Genomic DNA, 25223 nt, shown 5'->3' on the forward strand with positions numbered 1-25223 from the left:
CTGTGTGTACTGTGTGAGCGTGCGCGTGGTAGGTGAGTGCGGTTGCATAGTGTTTTTCTAGCTGAGCTGCAGGCCCTGTGTGGTAACGTGGCGGGAAGTGGTGAAAGTCGGCCCTGAAACTTACCCCGAAAGGAAAGCACGAAACTCTCAGACAAGTGTGTGTGTGTGTGTGTGTGTGTGTGTGTGTGTGTGTGCGACTGTGCGTGTGTGTGTGCGTGCCTGTAGCGTACACACATGTGTATCTGTGTGTGAAGGGGTTAATTACGAGGTGAGCGCAGCTAAAGGCACCAGTAGATAATAATAAACCAGTGGGACATTTGATTTGTAATAAGTGTGTGTTTTGTTTGTGTGCAGAATGAGTGAACAACAGAATAAGCACGTGTAGTCGTAGAGCTGCTGGATTCATTGTTATTGTTGCAAAGATAACTGAAGCGTGCTCTGGGGAGGAGAGAGAAGAAGTACACTCCATTATTACTGAAGTCCACTGGTATGAGCAGAGCCTGTGAGGGAGCCGTGCTATTCAGTAGAGTACAGAGAGAAGGTGATACGCTTTGCAATTCTCTTAGCAATTACAAGCCTAAACGGCGATGCATAAATTTCATTTATAGATAGATTCACTGACTCTTCTTATCTCCGTGAAACACTGTAATAGGATTCAGCTGGGAAGTTAGAAGAAAAGGGATACGTGTGTGTGTGTGTGTGTGTGTGTGTGTGTGTGTAATGCATGCATCACCACAGTACATTATCTGTACAGTGGGCGCGTGTGTGCGTGCGTGCGTGTGTGTGTGTGTGCGTGCATGTGTGTGTGTGTGTGTGTGTGCGTGTGTGTGCAGGTAGTGATGGCAGAGGGTGAACAGGATTCCGGGCCTTAATGACCAGGACAAGGACATCCAGAGACCTTATAGATCCACTTAGACCCTATTATTACGTGGTTGATCGGGTGTCCCTCAGGGCTATGCGCTAGTGTTTTGTCTGTTCTCGCTCTACAGTAAACGTCTGTTAAAATAATATTATGTTGATCTGCAATTTTCTGCAAAGGTTTGCCCAGAATATACAGAATACAGATGCATGGGCTTCACATGGTTGACGTGATACTGATTGGTGTGTCTGTACTCGGGTACAGGGAAGGGTAATTCTCCTGGGAGGACCTTTATGCTATGAACTAAATGCAGCACAATGACAATCCAATCACCCTTTACTCCCCCCCCACGCGCACACACACACACACACACACACACACACACACACACACACACACACACACACACACACACACACACACACACACACACACACACACACACACACATCAAGGCGTTCTTGCTGACCTCCTGAAATGGCGTGTTGAAATGTTTTGACCGATACGATTACTCAGAAAGTGGATAACTCAGCCACTATACTCGTGTGTGTGTGCGTGTGTGGGTGTGTGTGCGCGTGCGTGCGTGCGCTACAGTATTTGAGGTCATATTACAAGATCCACCTCCACTAGGCCATAGTATGATTCCTTTATAGAACGAAACGGTGAAATATACTGACACAGACACAGAGGTGGTCTGCAGGTTTCTGTTCTCCCTTTCGGCCCATAAAATCTAAGCAATGTATTTATAATGATTCTCTCTCTCTCTCTCTCTCTCTCTCTCTCTCTCTCTCTCTCTCTCTCCCCCCACGTCCCACAGATCATATGAGTAGATTAATAGATTCTCAGCTATATGCATGAGCCTCCCTCGGACCACTGCGTTAAAAATTGCGCTCTGAAGCGGCAATTTGTCACATGGAGTATAGCATTAACCTGCCCCTTTCTCACCCACACACGGACACGCACGCACGCACACACACACACACACACACACACACGCACACACACACACACACACACACACGCACACACACACACACACACGCACAGGTCTCTGTGTATACGTTCTGGTATTTAGTGGTTGAGTAAATGAACATGATATTTAAGTGAGTGCCATTTCCTGAGCTCTGAGGTTCAGTCCTTCCTCCTCCTCCTCCTCCCGGCTTTTCTCTAAATTTCCCCGGGGAGCGAGCGTTGCCCCTGCAGGGTTTGGCTGTGTGTCAGAGCGCCGGGGCTACCGTGATACTTCATCAGGGGTTTTTGCTCCATTATTGGCAAGAGCACTCCATATCCTCTTAGCAGTTATAGCTTTTCAATTTTCCTTTGAAACGCTGAGACCAGCAGAACATATGGCAATACCCGGCTTAAAGTCCTGCTTTCAAACTGAAAGCCTATAAAATGTCCGGGAGTCCTAAAACGTTAAGGCTATAGGCAGCACTTGCCTTGTTATTCTATCTTTAGCGAGTCGCGCGTGTGTGTGTGTGTGTGTGTGTGTGTGTGTGTGTGTGTGTGTGTGCGCGCCACCGAGATGGACATACTGTAAAAGTGATTTATAATAGGCACAATTACCAGAGGCTGTTGGTCTGGTTGACACAATAACGTGTTGGTGGATCTGTGCTATGAAGCACTATCTCAGTATGCCGCTTACTCCATCCACAGTTACACACACACACACACACACACGCACACGCACGCACGCACGCGCTACACGTGTCGTACACACATCCTTCACTGTCTCCCAAGGCCCATTCAGCAAGTTGGAAGAATCAACAGCACAAACCTATGACGGCTAACTATACACTTTTCTTTCTGTCCACCCCCCCATCCCCCCCCCCCCCCCCCCCCCCCCCCGCATACACTACACATGCCCGCACACTGTACTTGTACTGTACATTGACAATAAATTGAATCTCACACACATACACACACACAAACACACATTTACAAACACTTTCACACCAACACATACCGGCATATACAACAAAAGATCATGCATGCAAGCTCCCACAATCCTGTGCGCGTACAGTACACATACAGTAGGCTTTTTCCACATTGATTACACTATTCTCACTCCATCCACAGACAAAGGGAGACTCTGCTCTGCGCTGGATCCCCTTCCCACACTTTCACACCCACACCCGCTTTCATCTTCTCCACTGTAGAAGCACACTGACTGCAGCATATCTTTGCTTTTACTAAAAACACTATAGCCTCAAAATAACCCCCACACCCACTTTGTGCAGCAGAGAATAGACTATTCTAACGCCACATAGGCCCAAAGAGAGAGAGAGAGAGAGAAAAGCTCAATTTCTACTATATACGGGTAAATAGAATTAGGCATAGGGAGTGGTTGAGAGGGAGGACGATCAGTTATGTTGACTAGCTATTGTATCATTTTCAGCTTCTCAACAGGCTATATGGATTTTCAGTCCATGCCATTACTAATTCATGCAGGGAGGGCTGGGCCGTGCGGGAGGGCTAGACCCCGTATAGGAAACCTAATCTGGATCAATAAGTTTGACCTTGGGGCTGGGTTGGGCTGTATTAGGCTGGGCTGGCCCACCCAACCGTGCAGGGTTAAGACGGATCACTTGTACCGGGAGAGATTGGGTTCAGTGGCCTGCATGGAAAGTGCTATATGAATATGACGCCCATAACTCTCAGAGTTACACAGGCCTGAATAGGACCACGGCGTTGCGCTGCATACATACTCCAGGTTTTGAGGTGATAACCTACTCACCGCGGTGGTGGTCGGGTAATCTACAACTTGATGTCACTTAAGCCGCGGTGATAAGCGACTCACCTCGGCTCTCACCCCAACACATCTCTCTGTTTTTGCTAAACCGACATGACGTAAAACTGGAGTAGGCTTATGCCCATTTAGACCTGTGGACGATTGTAAAAGAAGAAAAAAAAGACTTGACAGTTTTCTGAAAAAAACTATGTTTCTGTCAGTGCAGGTGCTCAATATTTCATGTCAAGGACCCCCAGAAACTATATGTAATTGGCCCACCGACCCCCATCGGTTGAAAAGATGTTGTTCCAGGGTCCAGGGAGGGACCTCCCAGAAGCAAATATTTGAGTTAAAAACGTACGCTCTGAAAATAATATATATATTCAAAGATTTGCGCCACATTTTCACGATTTTTCAAAAAAATAGCAGACCTGCCAGCTCGTAGCGCGGCACTCGGTGCTGCGCTATGAGCTTGTAGATCTGCAATTTTTCAATAGCTAAAGCATTAAGGGGTTCCCGCCCCGAAACGGGTCAAATTTGGACCCCTGAAGGTGCCTGTACCCCACTTTGAGAACCACTGATTTAGCCACTTAGCATTAGCATTGAAACCTACCCATTGAGAACCACTGATTTAGCCACTTTAGCATTAGCATTGAAACCTATACCCATTAATGATGGCCTAATTAAATATCGTCAGCACTCTGACATTGGACAACATCACAGAAACGACGTGTGTAATTGATGTATTTTATTGTGAGATGGGGAGTCATAAAAAAAGAAAAAACTAATAAACAAATAAAAATAAACAATCACTATAAAAAAAATGACCATCATGGGGGGCGTGGTCAAAAAGGAGATAAAGGACATAAAAAGTGGGTGTGGCCTCGACATCATCAACATACAAGGTAACAAATTGGCACCAAATAAAAAGGTATAAGAACATAGGTCAAAGGTCAATATTAATTTGGCTTGCGGGGGAGGAGGAGGGGGGGTAGTTCTTGTGGTTAAGGATCATCCTTCAATACAACGGCACACTCATGCTATTACACATACAATTATTATTAATTTTTTTCTCAAAAGTTCAGTAGCTTTGTATTAGGGAGGGCGACTGGCAAAAAAAAAAGAAAGAAAAATATAACGAGAATGAGAATGGATGCAAGAGAGAGGTCACACGGGTTCCGATCTAGGACGCGCCTTTGATCCTTTCGTTTCCGAGAGAAACAACATTTTCATTTGTTCAAAAATCCATATTTTCATTTGTTCAAAATACCATATACTTCACTTTGTTCGAAATTCCATTCATTTGTTCGAAATACCCCATACTTCATTTGTTTCTAAATTCCATACATTATTGGTTTGTATGCTATTATACCAATACTTCATTTGCTTGATATAATATATCATACTTCCATTTGTTCGAAATACCAATACTTATGAGTGCCCAGAATCTCACTGTTTCCAGCTTCGTGTAGTCACTCACTCGCCTTTTGACAGGTTTTGTTTCTTCATACTAAAATATATTATCGTATTAATACAAACTACAGTATTGTACACTACATAAGTGTAATAAATAACCATAAAGAAATGTAAAAAAATAAGACACATAAATATAAAAGTTTCTATAACTACAGACAGACATACCCATATCAACGTGGGGGGGGGGGGGGGGAGGCGTGGTTGGATAATACTGCCATTGCTGAAAACATACAGTACGCAAACAACAAAAACTCAACATAAAACAACACAAAAAAACTCAAAACAACAAAAGATCCAAAAAAACTAATACTGACAGGTAAAACAAAAACATTTGAATTAAAGTCCTGGGATTCATATTTTGCCTACATGTAATTACCTGAAGAGAGAGAGAGAGCATTTCACAACGTCGTTAAGCCTAATTCATGCCCCGTTGCATGAATACGCTGTCATGCTGCGAAGTATGAATTGGGCTTTAAAGGACCACGTCACCACTTTTCAACCTATCTTCAGATAATAGGTCCTCACTAATAATCATGATAAAATGGCATGATTTGATTTTCTACTCAGTCTGTGTCTCATAGGAGGGCTGTGGGCAGTTTAGAAACCGTCTTCCAGTGACATCATCATTAGGCAAGATTTTTTTACAAAAATGTTTAGATTTTCATTTTCAAAGAACCTGCAGTTTCTATTAGCTTGTATTCCCCATCGATGATGTCACTGGAAGACGGTTTCTGAACTGCCCACAGCCCTCCCATGAGACCGAGTAGAAAAAAATTGCGCCATTTTTTTTTCAAGATTATTAGTGAGGACCTATTGGTTGAAAAGTGGTGAAGTGGTCCTTTAAACAAGTGCACTGAACGGGGGAGTTGGGAGGGGATGGGGAGGGGGAGGGGGGGGGGTAATGGGGTAAAAGGTACACTTTGTAAAAGCAGGATTCAATAATACTTTACAGTTACAAATCATACTTCATATCGCCCATTGGAAAATATGTGCATCATAAAGTCCTCTTAGTCACTTGATTGCTCTGATTTAGAAAGAGAAGTAATTAACTTGTCTAGTAAAAATCTACATGAATATGCAGTACACTAACAGTTCTACTCTATATATCAGGTCTAGTGGTGAGCCAAAATCAACAGTATATCGGCTTATTAGTTGACAGCTTGAGCTGCAATCAAATCTGTGGCCCTGGCAAATTCTGACCGCAGCTGCTATAAGTAGATTCAACAGCAATATTCAATGGCACTTTTGATATGCATGTTACTCGTCTTCGTGTTCTGTATTTTTTTGCATAAGGCTGGGAGTGGGGGGGTGGTCAAGGAAGGAGGGAGGGAGGGGGAGGGGCGAGTTGTTTCTCTGCCCTCGCCCCCCTCCCCCCCCTTCATACTGGACATGTAACACTGATTTAGTGAATCAAAAAGGAAATGGACGCCACCTTGAGAACAACGCTATATATGTACCTCTGTCGTCTAAAAGTAAACCAGACAGAACATGAATATCTCAACGGACCCATCCCACACTCTCCTTTCTTTTTTCTTTCTTTCTTCTCCTTAAGGCTCATAATCCATTAAAAACAAAAACAAAATAAAAAAAATGCTATGCTAGTAGTAACAATGTCTGCTAGCTTGCCGGCGTTGGTAACTCTATAGTGCGGTAATACTGAAGGGTAGACGACATAACTCAATTGTTCCATCCATAGGTAAACCAAAGCCACTTGTAGTGCACAGGACTTTCTTTTTTTTTTCTTTTATCCTTCCAACTTAATAAAATACTGATTTATTTTTTTCTTTTCTTTTCTTGTTCATTGGCAATAAAAAGTTATAGAAATATCTCCCAACTGTACAGCTTTTTAAAGGTTAAAATATGAATGATAAAATTAGTAACACTGATAAAAAGAAAAGACCCAAAGTTTGTTTTAGTAATAAAACATTATCTAAAACATGTCGGCTCTAGCTTCCAAAGTCTGTATAATGCATTTCCTTCATCGTTAAAATTCACGTTTTGTCTTCTTTTGTCTTTCTTATGTGTGTGTATATATATATATATATATATATATATATATATATATATATATATATATACCGTTATATAGACACACACATAAGTGAGACGTTCTCCTGCAGTAAAGTCACTAGTATTTTGTTCAGGCACACCTGGATTTCTACACAGTAGTGAACTGAAACGCATTTTTGTCCGAGCGAGCGAGAAGGACGTGCGTCTCCTGCTCTCATCCCGTTGCGGCCTCCCGTCTCCAGAGGGGAGAGATTGGGGTTCTGATTCCGTTCCGTCAGGGAGAGGGTCATAAACACGGGCTTTAGCCGCTCCATCATTCAGTTTCTGCTCCCTCCTCCTGCGGCGTCTGCTTCTCGTCTTCACAGACCTCGCCAGCGTCCTCGCCTCCCGCCGCACCCTCCTCCGCGACCTCCCCTCCCTCCCCTGATTCTGCGCTCTCCGCTGCCTCCGTCACCTCCACCCTCGCGACCTCCTCCTCCGCCTCCTCCACCCCCTCTTCAGACTCCTCTCCGGTTCCATTCTCCACCTGGCCGCTCTCGTCGTGCACCTCCTCCTCCTGCCTCGTGTCTGCCTCCTCCTCCTCCTCCTCTCTCTGTTCCTCCTGCTTGACTTCCATGCCCATCTCCTCCTCCTCCTCCTCCTCTGCCCCCACCACTACACTCTCCACCCCTTCCTCCATGTCCTCTCTCTCTGCGTTTTCATCCACGTCTTCCTTCCGCCCCTCCCCCTCCTCCTCCTCGTCTTCCTCGTCTCCCCCTTCGTCCCCGATCTGCACCACCTGGATATCGTCCATGTCCACGACGCCCTCGTCGTCTCCCTCCTCCTCCTCCTCCCCCCTCGCCACCGCCTCCCCGTCCCTCTCCGTCTCCTCCTCCTCCTCCAGCTCCTCCTCGCTCTCCTCGTCCTCTCGGGCGCTGCTCCCTCGGTCGTCCGAGTCCACGTGGGACGGGGGCGGCGAGGACTGTCTCAGAGCCGTCTCCATGTCCTCCTCCCTGGTCTCCTCCACCTCCTCCTCGGGGCTCTCCTGGCCCTCCGCGGCGCTCTCTCCCCGGGGCCCCTGCCCCGCCTCCTTCTTGCAGTAGGAGTAGCGGTGGTTCATGTGCTGCGAGTAGGAGCCCGAGTGCGAGAAGCGCTTGCCGCACTTGTCGCACTGGTAGGGCTTCTCCCCGGAGTGGAGGCGCATGTGCTCGATCAGGTGGTGCTTGTGTTTGAAGGCCTTCGTGCAGATCCCGCACTCGTGGGGGCGCTTCCCTGTGGAGGGCGAGAGAATAAAACACATCGTAAACAACTAAACATACAGCGGTCTCTGCGATGGAATACAGGGAAACAGGATGGAGGTCGTTGATTGAAATAGAGCACATGTGGTGAAGAGAAGAAGACCCCCACCCCCGCTCCCCCCACGTGGCTGCAATGCGAGAGCTTAACGGTGAAGAAGACCCCCACCCCCGCTCCCCCCACGTGGCTGCAATGCGAGAGCTTAACGGTGCTGCCAATGCCTGAGAAGCCCATGATATCCATCATCAACGTATCCAAGGAAAATAAATCCAAAACAATACAACAAGAAACCACAACAACATTCGTGCCTGAAAGGCTTGCAATGCAAGGCCACTTTATCCACACATCAGGGAACGGCCCAGTTTCAGCCTAGGTGAGGTCATCTGGAGCCGAAAACCGTAGTCGCTCGCCAGGTATCGCAGTAATAAAGCAAAGGGGGGAGAGCGTTGACCTGGGCTTGGCCCACGCCATCATACATCCACACACATCTCGGAGCGCGTTCCAAATCACTAGCAGAGCACGCCTGTTGCAACAGTCAGGACTTCTTTCACATGTGTGTATACGCTGTAGCTGCCAGGGTAGAGGTGGGGAGTTGGCGGAAAGACCTTCTTCTCAGACCTCTTCTGTGCGAGATTGAGTAATACCTATACTGGAATGGTGGGTGTCCACCCAAAACACTGCAACGTGTTGGAAATCCCCCTCCTTTTTTGACCCTGAGTCATCTCTCTCTCCCAGCAGCGCTCTGCTCAGCGCTGAGTGATAGTGAGAGAGACGTTTCCAGTCGGTCGCGTCGACACTTTAAGGCCCGTTTTTTAAAGGCTGCACGTTGTGCGTAGGCTCAGAAACACACCAGAGAGAAGAAGGAACACGACAGGGTGTGTTTTAATTACACCCACACCCAGTGGAGCTGCATGCTGTGTGCTGTATAATCGCTGGCGTCTGTTTGTGTGATTGTTTTGTTTGCTTGTTTGTCTGCAGTCACACAGTGATACATTGGACATAAGATTAATTGGTGGAAGGATCAGCTATTGATTGCTTGATTGATTGATTTATTTGAAAATCAGTCAAGGTCATAGTGCAAGGTCAACGTTTAGTCTCTACACAACGTGTTGGATCGAAAACGCCAATAAATTATTTTTGGGAGCATTCGAAACGGTGTGCAGAGACTTCCTCCTTCTCTGTAGAGCGTATCTCTTTTGTTCGAGCACCATAGACCCTGGCCACTATGGTAGTAAGTAGCCTTGCAGAGCCATGAGGCCCATATAGGGCAGGAGCCTATCTCCTGTTTCTGTAGCGTGAGGCAGCTTGATGTACAAGTACACCCCCTGGACATGACGCTAGTATGTCACAGGGACAACCCTTGAAGCAGAGTGTCAAGCAGGGAGGCACTGGGTCCCATTTTTAGAGTCTTTGGTATGACCCGGCCAAGGAACGAACCCCGGCCTCCCAGTCTCAGGGCAGACACTCTAACCACAAGGCCACTGAGCTGACCACTATGGGCGTTGTTGCATCTCCCAGGATGCACTGTACTGTCACTGTACTGTACTGTACCTGTGTGTTCATATTTGTGTCTCAGCAGCGAGCTGCTCTTCTGTACTGTACTGTACCGTACCTGTGTGTTCATATTTGTGTCTCAGCAGCGAGCTGCTCTTCTGGAAGATCTTGTCACACAGGTCACAGGCGTACATCCCGCTCTCCGTCTTCCTCATCTTCTTCCTGGGCGGTCCGGAGTCCGAGTCGTTCTGCTCCTCCATGGTGGACACGCCCTCGGAGCTGGTGTCCTGCTTCTCCTCCTGGGGGTGGGAGGGACGGGGGAGAGAGGTCAGAGAAACCAAACCACTAGGGTTGTCCCGATCCCATCTCTGATCGGATCGGGAGCAAAAAAACCCTGATCAGGACATCCCTGGTATCAATATAATATCCATATGTGACTAAATTTGACTGAGGGACTGCCATTGGATTTTTTTGAATTTTCGTTTTTTCATGTCATATGAAAGCAGGGAATCGTAGCTTCAAATTGACATAATTGGTTGTTCAGTTTTACCCACCAGTCTTGGAGATGTATTGCTTATAGAGTAATGTCTTGCAGAAAACAGCGAGTTGAGAAAACAGACTTGAAAGGTTCACTTCTGTGGTCTCTCACATTGCACCTAGCTACATGTTTAACCATTTATTTCATATTTATTTCAGCTCTGACATTCTCTAGTATGTGAAGAGTCTGCCTGTGCTATAAACAAATATGATTATATTAGTCACCATCCCTAGTCACAACCTTCCTTTTATTTTTTTTACTGATATTAATGAATCATCGAAATGTGATAAGCCCTGCCAAGTGAAATGGTTTTGAAGCTAGTCAGACTGTATAATGTGTGTGTGTGTGTGTGTGTGTGTGTGTGTGTGTGTGTGTGTGTGTGTGTGTGTGTGTGTGTGTGTGTGTGTGTGTGTGTGTGTGTGTGTGTGTGTGTGTGTGTGTGTGTGTGTGTGTGTGTGTGTGTGAGACAGGAAATTCTGCTGTGGGTCGACCCACGTCCACACATCCTGCTTACACTACTCTCTGGAGTCTCTGGTGAGATCCGAATCACCTACACACACAGAACGGCTCGTTTGACTTCATTTGTTTTCACTTTGGCCTGAAAAACTGGCCATGACTCAACGTGACTCCAACGCTCATACCGTGTTACTGTTCAATTACAAGCACATTGCTGAGAACACTGATAGCTTCCTTAACCCATTTAGGCCTTTAAAAATGTATTTTTTTCTGAAAAACCTCATGTTTCTATATCAGCGGTTCTCAATATTTCATGTCAAGGAAGCCGAAAATTATATGTATTTGGCCGCCGACCCCCATCTGAAAATATGTTGTTCCAGGAACCCTCCCAGAAGCAAAGATTTCAGTTAAAAATGTTCACTCTGAAAGAATATATATTCAAAGATTTGTGCCGCATTTTTACGATTTTTCAAAAATAGCAGACCTACAAGCTCGTAGTGCGCCACTCGGTGGCACGCTATGAGCTTGTAGATCTGCTATTTTTCAATAGCTAAAGTATAACATAATCCTTGAAACACCAAAATCCAGAATGGGTTAAATGACGGAACTGTATGAAACTGTATGAAACATTTTCGTACATTGTAAAACTTAAAATATAGAGCCAGCATATAATAAGAGTTGTTTAGTTTTTTTGCTGGCGTGGGACATTATTAAGGAACTGATACTGCATATATACGTTGCTAAGTTCTTTTTAACAGGCCAGGAGGTTCTGTGCCAATCCACTTAACATGAAAGCATAATACAACAACAATAAATCAATGGTGCAGGCCGAGGTGCAGCTTGGTTTAAACAGATTCCAACAGATCGATAAAGGGCTCCTGCAGTAAGTGCAAGCCTCATGTCTTCTGGGTTGACAGCCCAGAGAGAGATCGCTCATACCCACGGAGAGACCTGGATCCATCATTACAGGCCCATTAGGTGTCCGCCAAATGAACAACTATTAAGCCATTCTGGGCGGGAACCCCCTTTTGGTGTTTTAATTTAAAGCATTATGTTATGCTTTAGCTATTGGAAAATAGCAGATCTATAAGCTCGAGCTTGTAGGTCTGCTATTTTTGAAAAGTCATTAAAATGTGGCGCAAATCATTGAATATATATATATATTTCAGAGCGAACATTTTTAACTAAATCATTTGCTTCTGGGGGGGTCCCTGGAACTACATATTTTGAGATGGGGGTCCGTGGCCCCATAGAGAGAATTCTGGGGGTCCTTGACATGAAAAAGGTTGAGCAGCACCACTGACATAGAAACATAGGTTTTTCAGGAAAAGTTTTTTTTTTTAAACGACCTCAGTCCAAAATGGGTTAAGGGCTATCATTTTTACAAAGAGATGAATTCTGACATTTCTGTATATGACTTATTGATTTGGGCTTTTCTGATGGTTCTGGATCTATTGTATCTATCACGTCCTGACAAGTGTTGAACAGCGTGTGATAATGGTCTGGACTAAAGGCTTTTGGCAGATTTTCTCTGAAAAGGAGGGGGTTGGGAGTGGAAAACCCAATTGATTCCAAACAAACAGCAGACGTTGCTACAGTGTGAGGAGCATGCAGTGCTGCTATCAGTTACTGGATAGGCTGGGCCTTGACTTGCTCCAGTGCTGATATCAGTTAACAGGTTAGGCTGGACCTTGACTTGTTCCAGTGCTGCTATCAGTTAACTGGATATAGGCTGAGCCTTGACTCGTTCTCCAGTGCTGCTATCAGTTACTGGATAGGCTGGGCCTTGACTTGCTCCAGTGCTGATATCAGTTAACAGGTTAGGCTGGACCTTGACTTGTTCCAGTGCTGCTATCAGTTAACTGTATAGGCTGGGCCTTAATTGACTCGTTCCACTGCTGCTATCAGTTAACTGGATAGGCTGGGCCTTAATTGACTCGTTCCAGTGCTGCTATCAGTTAACTGGATAGGCTGGGCCTTGACTCGTTCCAGTGTGGCACACCTCCAGTCAGAGGAACTCGAGTCAGTGCAACAGACTCCCATGTATACTGGGCCGAGTTCCTGCAACGTTACCAAAGAATTAAAGATGGCTTATTCATGTGGAAAACATTAGGGTCTAACTTCCTCCCTTTGCTAACTCATGGTATGCGTAGGACTCTGGGCAATGAGGAGGCATGCCTCTGATTCAACTGGACATCACTAAGGTCACTATTGGAATGGAAAGAATAAACACCTTGTTGAAGCCATTTGTAGACTTGCTTTATAATTTATGATTATTATTTATTTTCTATGAATTATGCCTGAGATATGATGCCTGAGAAATTATATTATGAAATGTTGAGTTATTTTGCTTGCTATTGCTGTTATTATTTATACGATTGTTACGGTAATGTGAGGACGTTACGTTGACTTATGGGTGTCACTACACTCTGTGATGAGGCAGGGAACTGCAGGTGATCCAGAAACCAGAGCAGCAGGGACAAACATTTCAACCACACAGCACATAGCACAACGGAATAGGCCTTCTATATGAACTATTTTTGTTTTGTTTAATCGAAAGTCGGGCTGTTAATAAATAACCTGAACCTACAGAATACGGATGCATGTGCGTTGTTGTTATTCCGAAGCCGCTCTTACACACCTTGATGATCCCGTTGAGGTGGATGGTCTTCTCCTGTGTCATGGTGCCGGCGGGGGAGCTGGCGGTAGTGGTGTAGGTGTAGGCCAGCTGAGGGATGAGGATAGTCTGTTTGCCGTGCTGGCCGAGCGCCCGTAAACAGGACGACACCACGTGGCTCTGGTCAGTGATGGCCACCAGGGTGGGCAGCTGAGTGGTCATTATGCTAATGTGGTTGGCCCCGGAGTACAGCGAGACGGGCACGGAGTGGCCCCCGCCCACGGCGGAGAGCGGCGACACCGCCTCTTTCTTTATGCACGTCAAGTTCAAGGGCTCGTCCTGATTGGCGGAGGAGCCGGAGGAAGGGAGGGAGGAGCGGACGAGGCGTTTGGCCGCGGCGGTGGTGGCGGACTTTGGCAGGGACAGGTCCAGGGGTCCCTCTGTGGTAGTAGTGCTCTGGGGGGACAGGGGACCCCCGGCCGTTAGGTTCAATGGCGAGGGGGAGGCCGGCGAGCTGTGAGCGCCGTCGACCTCCGCCGGGGTGGCCTCCGTGGGGCTGCCGTGCGTCCCCGAGGGACTCGAGGCCCCCTTGGCCTTTCCTCCGGGCGCCAGAGACACCGCATTGTTCGATGATTGGCAGGCGTCCTCCTCCTCCTCCTCCTCGGAGGGCGGCGTGGGGGCGCCCGGCGGGGGGACGTGACCCTCCTGCATCTTGTCGAACCACTTCTTCACCACGCTGGTGGGCAGGCTGACCGAGTCGGAGATCTTGGTGAGCTCGTCCTTGGTGGGCTCGGCGTTCAGGGCGAAGTAGGCCTTGAGGAGCGACAGGAGGTTCTTGGGCTGGCTGCAGAGCCCTCCGTCAGCCAGCAGGGCGGCCTCCGACTTATCGAGAGCCGCTCCTCCGTTGAGCCGGAGGAGGCCGTCCTTGTTGCAGTGCTTGAGGGCGTGGAGGGCGTCCAGCCCTCCGGGACAGTTATCACACAGGAGGCAGGTCTTAGTGGTCTTCCCCTCATCGTTAACGTCCTTCATCTCCACGTCCCTGGTGGCGGTTCTGCTGACCGTGAGGTCTTCGGGTCCTTTCTGGGCCTTGCCGCCGAGCTCCGTGGCGGTGTCAGGCAGCGCCACGGCCACCTGAAGCAGCTCCTTCTTCAGGTTGTGGGGCGCCAGCTGGAGGTGGTGGTGCTGGCTGGGGTCCAGGCTGTAGTTGATGATGATCTTGGTGGTGCCGTCCTGGCCCACGATGGGCAGGCTGATGGGGATGAGCTGGTGGTGGCCCAGCGCCCCCCCGGCGCCCAGCTTGCCGCTGTTCTCCAGAACCTGGCGGATCACGTTGCTGTCCATGGCCACCTTGAGGACGTTCTGGAGGTCGGCCAGGTTGATGCTGATGGGCGACACCAGGCCCACGGTGGGCAGGACCAGCGCCTGCACGGCGCCACCAAGATGTGGCGCCGCCACTCCCCCGGAGAAGACCTGTACGTTGTTGTTGTTGGAAGACGACGTCATCACCGCCGCCGGCTTGTACTCGTAGTCCAGCGGCTCGCTCTTGATCTGGTTTAGGGGCAGCTGCTCCTGGAGAGGCTTGCTGTGCGAGTCCAGCTTGTCCCGCAGCTGGCTGCGGAGGGCGTTGGAGGAGGGCAAGGCGCCCCCGGTGGGCAGCGCCCCCGGAGACGCGGGGCACTGGGTGTTTTGGGCCTTGGCGTTGTTCCCCGATGACGAGCGCGGCCGGCCGTTGACCGAGATGACGCTGATGCACTTCTTGCTGCTGATGTGGGAGCTGTAGGAGCCGGAGTGGGAGAAGCGCTTCTTGCAGTTGGAGCACTCGTAGGGTTTCTCCCCTGTTGAAGAGAGAGAGTGTGTGGGGGGGAGAGAGAGAGAGAGAACGAGAGGGAGAAAACGAGAGGGAGAGAGCCACAAAGTTCCATTAGTGAATGGGGCGAGTTGAGCTATAAGGCAGGAAAGAGCTCTAATGCATTTCAACGATGCTTAAACGCTGATGGAATGGAATGGCGCCGTGGGGAAATGCGCCTCTAATTGCTATCCCATAATGCCAAAAGAAACACAATTATGGCACATTAAGAAGGAGCACACAATGCACTGAAACACGATGGAGAGTATACGATCTAAAATACACGGGACTGCCTAAAACGTAAAAAAAACATAAATATGTTGTTTTGGGCTGGGGGGGATTGGCTGGGGGTTATTGAGCCATCTGTGGCCAATAGAGAATTATGGCAGTGAGTCATCTCAATAACTACGGCAGCTCTCTCTCTCTCACACACACACACACACACACACACACACACACACACACACACACACACACACACACGTATGTATGCATGCACACACACACACTGAGTGAAAAGAGGACTTAACGGGCAATTACGGGAACTGTATTTTGCCCGTAAACCTCAAGTTTAGCAGCATATACAGTTAATATACGGTAATATGCAGGTGTGATGGTACACACACACACACACACACACACACACACACACACACACACACACACGTCACACACACACAGGTGACTTACCGCTGTGAATTCGTAGATGCTCCTTCAAGTGATGTTTGTATTTAAAAGCTTTGCCGCATTCAGTGCACTTGAATTTCCGGTTTCCTCCGGACTGTGTGACGTGTCTCTGTAAAGACAAAGAGAGAGAGAGAGAGAGTGCTTGTTCAGAGACCGCAGGGACAACATGGCCTTTGAACTGATAGCAAGTCGCCAATAATCAATCAAGGACAAAAGTTATTTTTGATTGTTTGTTTTTTTTGCAAGTTGCTTTGTGTGTTAATTCCACATCTGTTGGGACAACAAACAGAACTGAGTTTTGATGCAGTATGTAATGTAATTTCCTAATGCTATAATAGAACACAATTACTTCTATAATTGATTTAATTTCGCTACGCTTGAGTTCAGACCATTGAAGCATCAGTCCTGATTTGGCACTGTATTTTGGTGCGCTCTTTCCCCCTCTGAAGCAATCTCTTAGCCGAAAATAGCAGAGAATGATGCGTTGAGTGCTTGTAGATTGGCTATTTTCAATGTACCCTCCTGAAGTTTTCAACCACTCATGGCCTATTTTATAATTTGTTTCACATTTGTTGTTTCACGCAAATCAATATATGAGAACCCATCGTCAAAAAATAAAGGAAAAACAGCAACCTCCTGTCCTTTTGAATTAGTTGGACGTTAGTCAACAGTCTGTCTCGGTCACAGCATATACGGTATATATGCTGCAATACACTGTGAGCTTGTAGATGCTATTAGTGAACATTTTCTAAACAATTGTGAAAACCCCAAAAGTTGAAATTGTGGTTTAAATAGAGGGTTAAAGTGAATGACACATCGAGTGGCAAAGCAACATGCTGCAAAGTGAGTTTAACATTGTTTAATGCAATCAGACTTTTCTGTCTGGATCTATCGGCTATCAAAAGTAGTTTTTTGCCACTCTGTATAGGCGTTCCTGCATAACTTTCGGCATACCCTCTATAGCAGTTAAATTAAATATTTGTAATGACCTAACTAACCTCGCGGAACGTATATAAGCTCTACTGTACTGTACTGTCCATACCTGGTCTCGCCCGGTCTAACTAACCTACTGTAACGTATATAAGCTGTACTGTACTGTGTGTACTGTCCATACCTGGTCTCGCCCGGTCTAACTAACCTACTGTAACGTATATAAGCTGTACTGTACTGTGTGTACTGTCCATACCTGGTCTCGCCCGGTCTAACTAACCTACTGTAACGTATATAAGCTGTACTGTACTGTGTGTACTGTCCATACCTGGTCTCGCCCGGTCTAACTAACCTCCTGTAACGTATATAAGCTCTACTGTACTGTACTGTACTGTCCGTACCTGGTCTCGGCCGGTCTTGTGGGCCGTCATGTGTCGGTCTAACCTAACTAACCTCCTGTAACGTATAAGCTACAGTACTGTAACTACAGTAAGGTATAAGCTACAGTACCTGGTCTCGGCCGGTCTTGTGGGCCGTCATGTGTCTGTCCAGTTGCGTGCGGTAGGCGAAGGTGTAGCTGCACTGCGAGCAGCTGAAGTTGTCCTCGCTCTTCTCGTGGCGGTACTTGATGTGCTCCTTCAGCGAGCTGTAGCGCTTGTAGCCGCGCGAGCAGTACGGGCAGGTGAGGAGCTGGGAAAACGCGTCCGGAGTGCCTGGATAATGGAGGAGGAGTGAGATAAGATGGTTACAGTATGCGCATGTGTGACTAGTTCAGAATAGTGTTGGTCTCAGAGTTAAATGAACAGTGTGATAGTTTAAAAGGGGTTGTCTTGTCTGTCCACCCAGAGGCTCAGAGAGAGAGAGAGAGAGAAGGCCCTTTGATGTCACAGATATAGACAGACTGTAACAGTGCTCTGTGAGTTCACCGATAACCCACAGATCCTCCCCCACAGGTAAACAGCACCCAGGTAACCCCGCGGATAAAAGTTGATAAAAGTCCCTGTCATTATCAGCGTAGTCTGCACTCGCACACACATGCGTGCATGCATGCACGGATTGCGCGCACACACGCACGCACACGCACACACACACACACACACACACACACACACACACACACACACACACACACACACACACACACACACACACACACACACACACACACACACACACACACACACACACACACACACACATACACACACACACACACACACACGCACACACACACACCCACACAGGCATAGAGCTTACCATTGTGAGCAATTGGTTTGAAACTATAGTGTTCCGTGGTGAAAAATAAGCCGTCAGCAGTCGTGTCGCTTGATTTGTCTATTGTCTTTTCAAAGTCTTTTAGAAATGAAAAGACACACGTACAGAAAACAAGCTCTGTTAGATTTGAGCTAGCACGACGCACACATTCACACAACGCAGACAGGGGGGGTAGGGGGTTGGGGGGGGGTTCAGTTTCTCCTCTCTGCAGGGCAGGCTTGTTCTGCCTGGCTAAGCTCCCACACAGGTAAAGCATTACTTTGTTAACAGGTGATGTATTAAGCCTCCCTAAGGGCCAGGTGAGAGCAGCACGGTGGATGGGAACGCACACACATTATTATCGCCCAGGTAGCGGTGAGTCATACCGCTCCGCACAGACAGACGTGACCAAATTGACTCAGGTGTTGCCGTTCCTCTCACACACCCACCCACCACCCCCTCCTGTGTTTATTTTCCCCATTCGACGGGGGCAGGTAACAGCCAAAAGCCCTTGAGCCACATAAAGGCCCCATTTGTGTTGCACTTAACAAATTGCTGTGTGCGTTAATGATGCTAACGGAGGTGGAGTTCACACACCTGAGGAGGTGAGAGAGAGAGAGAGAGAGAGGTAGCAGGTATGGAGTGATGCCCAGAGGGAGGGTAATTACCAGGTGGGGGAGTAGTAAAGGGTGTGAGGGAGGGTAATTACCAGGTGGGGGTATAGTGAAGGGTGAGAGAGCTTTCAGGTGGAAACGATGGGGTTGTGTTCAGTGTTGTGTATTATTAGCGCACGGCTCTCCATCCATCCAAGTGAGCCCTCTGGGTTGTTGTTTTATTTTCTGTTTCGGCAGCCTCACTGCTGGAAACAATGCACTGTATATAAATAGCATTTCCAGCACCCCGTTAATGCGCCAAGTAGATTATGGTGTTCCCTTTGGATGCTTTTTTGTTTTAGTTTTTTTTTGCATGGTGAGCTTGTATGATCGTCTTATTTTAAAATAGCCGAAATATATAGTGGTTAATATATGTTTTGTAATCTAGGTAAAGTAACTAGTATAGCTTTATCTAGGTTAAGTAACTAGTATAGCTTTGAAGTTGTCAAATAATTGTAGTGGAATAAAAGCATAATAGCCTATTCGTCTCTGAGATGCAGTGTAGAAATAGAAAATAGTAGAGTAGAAATAAGTAGAAATAAAAGCGAAATTGGAAATACTCCAGTAAAGTAAAAATGTATTATTTAATAAATAATAATTAAATAAATTAAAGGGTTTTTGTAATTGTTCTTATTATTTCTTTTAGGTTTTCTGAGCTCAATTGCACCCAAAAAACCTGAACTTTTAACATTCAGTTGATTCAGTACTAGTTCAGTAGAACAAGTGCTCTGATATTCCTGTGGACTGTGATATATTATAGTAACAGTCCACAAATCCTATATATGACATAGGAATTTGCCAGTAGATGGCACTGTTGAGGGCCTTTTTGCATGGTTTCATTGCAGCTCAAAAGGCTTCAGAACACACAGAGAAAATCCCAGACCGACAGAAAATCCACTGAATGTTCAAAGTTCAGGTTGTGTGGGTGTAATTGAGGTCATAGAATCTAAAAAAAAAATAGATGAAAATGTATGTCATGTAACCTTTAAGTACAGTACTCGAGTGAATGTACTTAGTTACTGTGAGTACACCAGTGGTTATTGTGGTTAAGTGCGCTCTTTGCCAACCAGTACCGTTCTCGTCGTGGCCGCTGGCCTCGGGCGTCCCCTGGCGCGGGGCCTCGTCCTCGGGGGCCTCGGGGTAGATGACGGCCGTGTCCCCCTGCTGGAGCATCTCCTCCATCAGGACGTCTGTGTGAGTGCTGACGTCATCCTCACCGTCTGACACACCTTCCTCTCTCACTGTGGGACGATCACACACGCACACGCACACACACACACACACACACACACACACACACACACACACACACACACACACACACACACACACAGAGAGAGAAGAGCAAAGCATAATTATAATCTTGGCAGCGTAAAGTCCTTCATTACCGAATAACACAGGCCTGTTTGTTGTGTTAACCCATTTTGTACGGGAACCCCTTTTGGTGTCATTATGTTATGCTTTAGCTATTTTTGAAAAATCGTGAAAATGTGCCTAAAATCTTTTTTCAGTTTTTAACTCAAATCTTTGCTTCTGGAGAGGTCCCCTGGAACAACATATTTTCAGATGGGATGTCGATGGCATATTACATATAATCTTTGGGGTCCTTGACATGAAATATTGAGAACCACTGATATAGAAACATCTGAAAAAAATTACATTTTAAAAAGACATCCGGCCTAAATGGGTTAACTAACATCACCGTGCACTGTATGTACGTACAAAACATTTGGATTAGTGCTGATAATAATCCATAAAAAGCCTCCGACCGCCGGTGTCATTAATTAATGGATGAGCCTCGGCCCGCGAACACGACATGATGTTCACCGGCATGGAATGAGGTGTGCAGTGAGAGAGAGAGAGAGAATAAAAAACTATGCTGAATAATACCACCGTTAACAAAAGACTGGGAAAACGAATTAGCATGGAGGAGCTCTTTCTTTGTAAGAACTGAATGGTGTGTTGCGGTTCAGAGTTTGTTGAGGCCACAACACTGATAATTAGATGATGAACCTTTGCCCCGATCTATTGTTGGCGGATGACAGCGCAGGTAAAGATAAACTAGTTGCATTTACATGTTTACATGTTTTTGTGTCTTGTAAACACACGCGCTGACATGAAGCGCTATGCAGTATTCGGTTTCTCTGTTTCACACACACACACACACACACACACACACACACACACACACACACACACACACACACGTCACACACACACACACACACACACACACACACACACACACACACACACAGACTCTCTCTCTCACACACACATTTGGCCTTCAAACTGTAGCCTACTTAATATCCAAGGTAAAGGAGATCACATAAGCCTAGTAGCCAGCTAGCCTAATGAGCGCTAATTACCGATCCGGGGCTTACGGTACGGTGTGTAGGAACTGTAACCCGAGGACAGATCTAGTTTAGGGTGTACAAATGCTTCCTCTCCCCTCTTTCCGTCTCTCTCTGCCCTCAAAGAGCTTCCTGAAGTGGATACCGGAACAGGAGTGTTGCGTGTCACAGATAAAAAAAAAAAAACCCTAACATTATAATTTACAGTGTGTAACTAAGCAGTGCAGCCATGCAGGGCTGAACTGTCGGGCTAAAAGTTAAGTTCAACTACTGGTGGTGTGTTGATACAGAGAAGGCTTATTGAGGGAAAAGCTTTTGGGATGAGGTTTAGCACTTCACTGTTCAGCTGAGGTCAGAGGATTGTGAATTTTGTGCGTGCGTGTGTGTGTGTGTGTGTGTGTGTGTGTGTGTGTGTGTGTGTGTGATACAGAGAAAGAGAGGGGCGAGAGAGAGAGTGCGCAAGCTGTGTGAATGTGTGTTGATGGACTAGGCCAGCTGTGTTCTGCTTGGAGAGGTGGAACATGTGTTGCACGACAGTATGTGACGAAGCAAGGCCCAGTCAATGCTAGCTTCCTCCGGTGCACCTTAACACAGATGCGGAATGCGTGCACGACTGCACGTGCGTACACACACACACACGCACGCGCACACACACACACACACACACACACACACACACACAGGCCACTGAGTGGATCATTTGTTGCTATGGTTAGTAAAGACGTTTGGTGGATCCACCCACCACAAAACAAAACATGTGAGAAGGGAGTGAATGTGGTTGTCCGTCAGCCAGTGTGTGTGTGTGCGTGCGTGCGTGCGTGTGTGTGTGTGTGTGTGTGTGTGTGTGTGTGTGTGTGTGTGTGTGTGTGTGTGTGTGTGTGTGTGTGTGTGTGTGTGTGTGTGTGTGTGTGTGTGTGTGTGTGTGTGTGTGTGTGTGTGTGTGTGTGTGTGTGAGATACAGAGAGAGGGGGAGAGAGAGAGAGAGTGCAAGCCAATAGGACAAGTGGGGAGGTGTTCTGGAGATATGGGTGGGCGTAATCTACGAAGAGAGAATGGAACTGCTACAGCTAAGGAGAGAGAGATGCACAGAGAGAGAGAGAGAGAGAGAGAGAGAGAGAGAGAGAGAGAGAGAGATGCACAGAAAGAGAGAGAGAGGACAGGTGCAGAGAGAGAGAGAGAGGACAGGTTCAGAGAGAGAGAAAGAGGACAGGTGCAGAGAGAGAGAGAGAGAGAGAGGGGGATTGTTGGATTATTCATACAGAGACAGTCTGCCGACCCGACCCTCACATTAATACACTACTTTTTTCTCACGGCATGAATTACTTCATAGTAAGCCCTAGTGTACAACGTTTGTTGTAGCTTTTTGTCGTTTTCTATCCATGCAATCAGTGAATCACAGGTTGGAAGTTGTGTCTTATAGTCTAGATGCATTGCGACCTAACATAAAATGCCATATCAATTTGTTAGAGCGACATAAGAAGAAATGAAAAAAACTATGGTGTCTGTGATTCCCCCCCCCCCCCCCCCCACCCTCTCAACGTCCGGAATGTCGAGTGTGTGTGTATGAGGAAGGTATGCTCCCTGGCTGGGGGGTCTCTGCAGTGCTGTGTGTGTGTGTGTGTGTGTGCGTGTGTGTGTGTGTGTGTGTGTGTGTGTGACTGTGTGTGACTGTGTGTGACTGTGTGTGTGTGTGTGTGTGTGTGTGTGTGTGTGTGTGTGTGTCTCTCAGGTCTGTGTGAAGTACGTCTTGAGGCCAGAAGGGTCCTGGCAGGACGAGGCAGCTCCTCCATGTTATCAGGCTCTGTGAAACATCACACAGGCCTCTTCTCCCTCCCTCCCTCCTTCCTCCGTCTATACTCTTATGCTTATATCTCTGTAACCCACCCATGATGCACTTCCTGCCTCGTCTGACCTTTGCCCCCTCCTGCTTCCTGCGACCGTGCATCCAGACCATGCGTCCATATAGGTTCCATCCTCTCTCTTTTGTTTTGAGGATGGAGGACGAGAGACACCTCACTGATAAGGACTTTCAATAACACCCCAAGTATCTTATATTTCCAACAAGTAAAAAGTTGCTACCCCAGCAAAGCCAAATGACATCATGATAACGTTATGACGACAACCTCCAGTGACCCCGGGTGGGGTTCAGGACTAGGCCAGATCACAGCCCATATGGGGATGATCTCTACGTCATTTCCAGGACGTCTTCACCAGATTAAATAATATAGCATATTCTGGGCCATATCTGACTACCGTAGTTATGATATGACTTAAGTTGACCTGGACCTCGATCAGACTCTCTCTGATTCATCCAGGGACGTCCGTCTTAGTGGGTAAAATGTATGTTGCTTGAAATCAGGTGATATTCTGGGCCAGGTCTGACTATAGTCTTGGTTTTGACTTGATCTGGCCACAATCGAGACGTCACTAATTCGTCGAGGTCCTGACCGTGCTTGCTGGGACTGCTTCCAATTCTAGCAAAACAACAGGAAATAAGACGGAGAATAATCTTCTCGGTATCGTGGTGATTTATTCGGCCATGTGTTGCTCTCTCCTCCTCCTCCTCCTATCACACTATCCTAGTCTCTGTGGGTCTGGAGGACAGCTTTCCCTCCCTAACGCTCCCCGGAGAGTCTTCCTTCCTGTGCAGAAGGGTGGCCCGATTTATCTGAACATGACACAATCCACACAGGAATGTAGGTGTTCCTGACTGTGTGTCCTCCCTGTGAAACCATCGTCTGCTTTGACTATTCTGTGTTTCACTGTGAGCCGTCCTTTGTAAAAGGCCATGTGTATACTGTATGTATCAGAGTAATGTATACAGTAAGAGAGTGGTGACACGCTTTGATCTCGCCGCAAAGCGGGTGCCTATGGGCGATAGTTCCAAACATTGCTCCTATGGCTGGAACTATTCCATTGAGATAGAATGAGCACTTCCGCATTCCATTGTTACAATGGGAGTCAACGGGAGTGTCATTACTCTCTTACTAGATTACTGTGGTATGTATAACATCTGATTTGCTACAATATACGTCAGCGTCTTAATAATTTGAACGGATTTTTACCGGATAGCTTTTAGTGACTTCATTCACAACCTTGCCTGTATGTATATTATACCAGACGGTGCGTCACAAGTGGACTAGTTTAAAGTGGCCTCTTACTGTCATTAAAGTGTCTTTGCTTTGCTCACACGCTGTGTAAAGACTCAGCGACTCCACCCATGCCTGCCTTGTTCTCTGAGATGTAATCACGTTCCGGGACTCATCATATCATATGAAGGCCAACCTCCCTGTCCTCCCCGGGAGTCTGAGTCAGCCAGCCTGTTCTTAGTGGACAGTTTACTGCTCCGATACCAGGCTGCAGATAATCATTTAGAAGTGAATGGGTAATGACAGCGAACGGGGGGGGGGGCCGTGATACCTTATAATCAAGACGCATTATACGGGACAAGAGAAACAGAGAGGGAGAGAAAAGAGAGGGGAGGATGAAAGATGAAAGGGGGAGAGAGGGAGGGAGGGAGGGAGGAGAAGACTGATGGCGACGTGCTTGAAAAACCACCTCTCGGGTTTTTCGGAGCGTTGAGTCGTCGTCAGGAGGGGGAAAGAAGGGGGCGTTTAGGCTTTAATTTAGAGTGAGCTAAACCCGGGCCGCAGAGTGAGGAGAAGATTAGTGGGTGGTGGTTGCTTTTCAAGGCTACGCCAGGAGGACTGCTCTGGGGAAACGACACTGGCCAGGACAGAGGAGAGAGAGAGAGAGAGAGAGAGAGAGAGAGAGAGAGAGAGAGAAAGGCAGTTATAGACAAACCTGGCTCTCCCAGAGAGGACAGGCTGTGTTCTCACTGTAGTCAAGGAGTGGTGGAGACAGAGCTCCACTTCTTGACTGCATGTGAAAGATATGAACATAATACTCTATCCAGGCAATCCCCTACTTATTAGGTGAAAAAAGCTGAATGTTGGCAGCAACATATGAATCAGCCTGCCACAAAATGAGGGACAATGGGTGAACACTCATATGAGTCTACTACAATTAATAGATCAATGTCA

The 25223-nt window shown here is 47.1% G+C and overlaps 1 protein-coding gene across 1 annotated transcript in view; it reads right to left on the minus strand.

Moving 5' to 3' along the window:
* Positions 1-7389: 7389 nt before the first annotated feature.
* The window catches only part of zeb1b (zinc finger E-box binding homeobox 1b), a gene marked incomplete at its 3' end in the record, with an annotated part of 85162 nt that continues 67328 nt past the window's right edge, over positions 7390-25223 (minus strand). Inside the window, exons 3-9 of the mRNA XM_080793800.1 lie at positions 19900-20067; positions 17430-17632; positions 15993-16098; positions 13481-15291; positions 9964-10144; positions 7687-8327; positions 7390-7602 (exon numbers count right to left, since the gene is read on the minus strand). Of these exons, the coding sequence (XP_080649926.1) occupies positions 7390-7602; positions 7687-8327; positions 9964-10144; positions 13481-15291; positions 15993-16098; positions 17430-17632; positions 19900-20067 (3323 nt within the window). The remainder of the gene's footprint in view (positions 7603-7686; positions 8328-9963; positions 10145-13480; positions 15292-15992; positions 16099-17429; positions 17633-19899; positions 20068-25223) is intronic.

This window comes from Protomyctophum bolini (assembly GCF_963924005.1).
Source record: "Protomyctophum bolini genome assembly, chromosome: 21".
NCBI lineage: Eukaryota > Metazoa > Chordata > Actinopteri > Myctophiformes > Myctophidae > Protomyctophum > Protomyctophum bolini.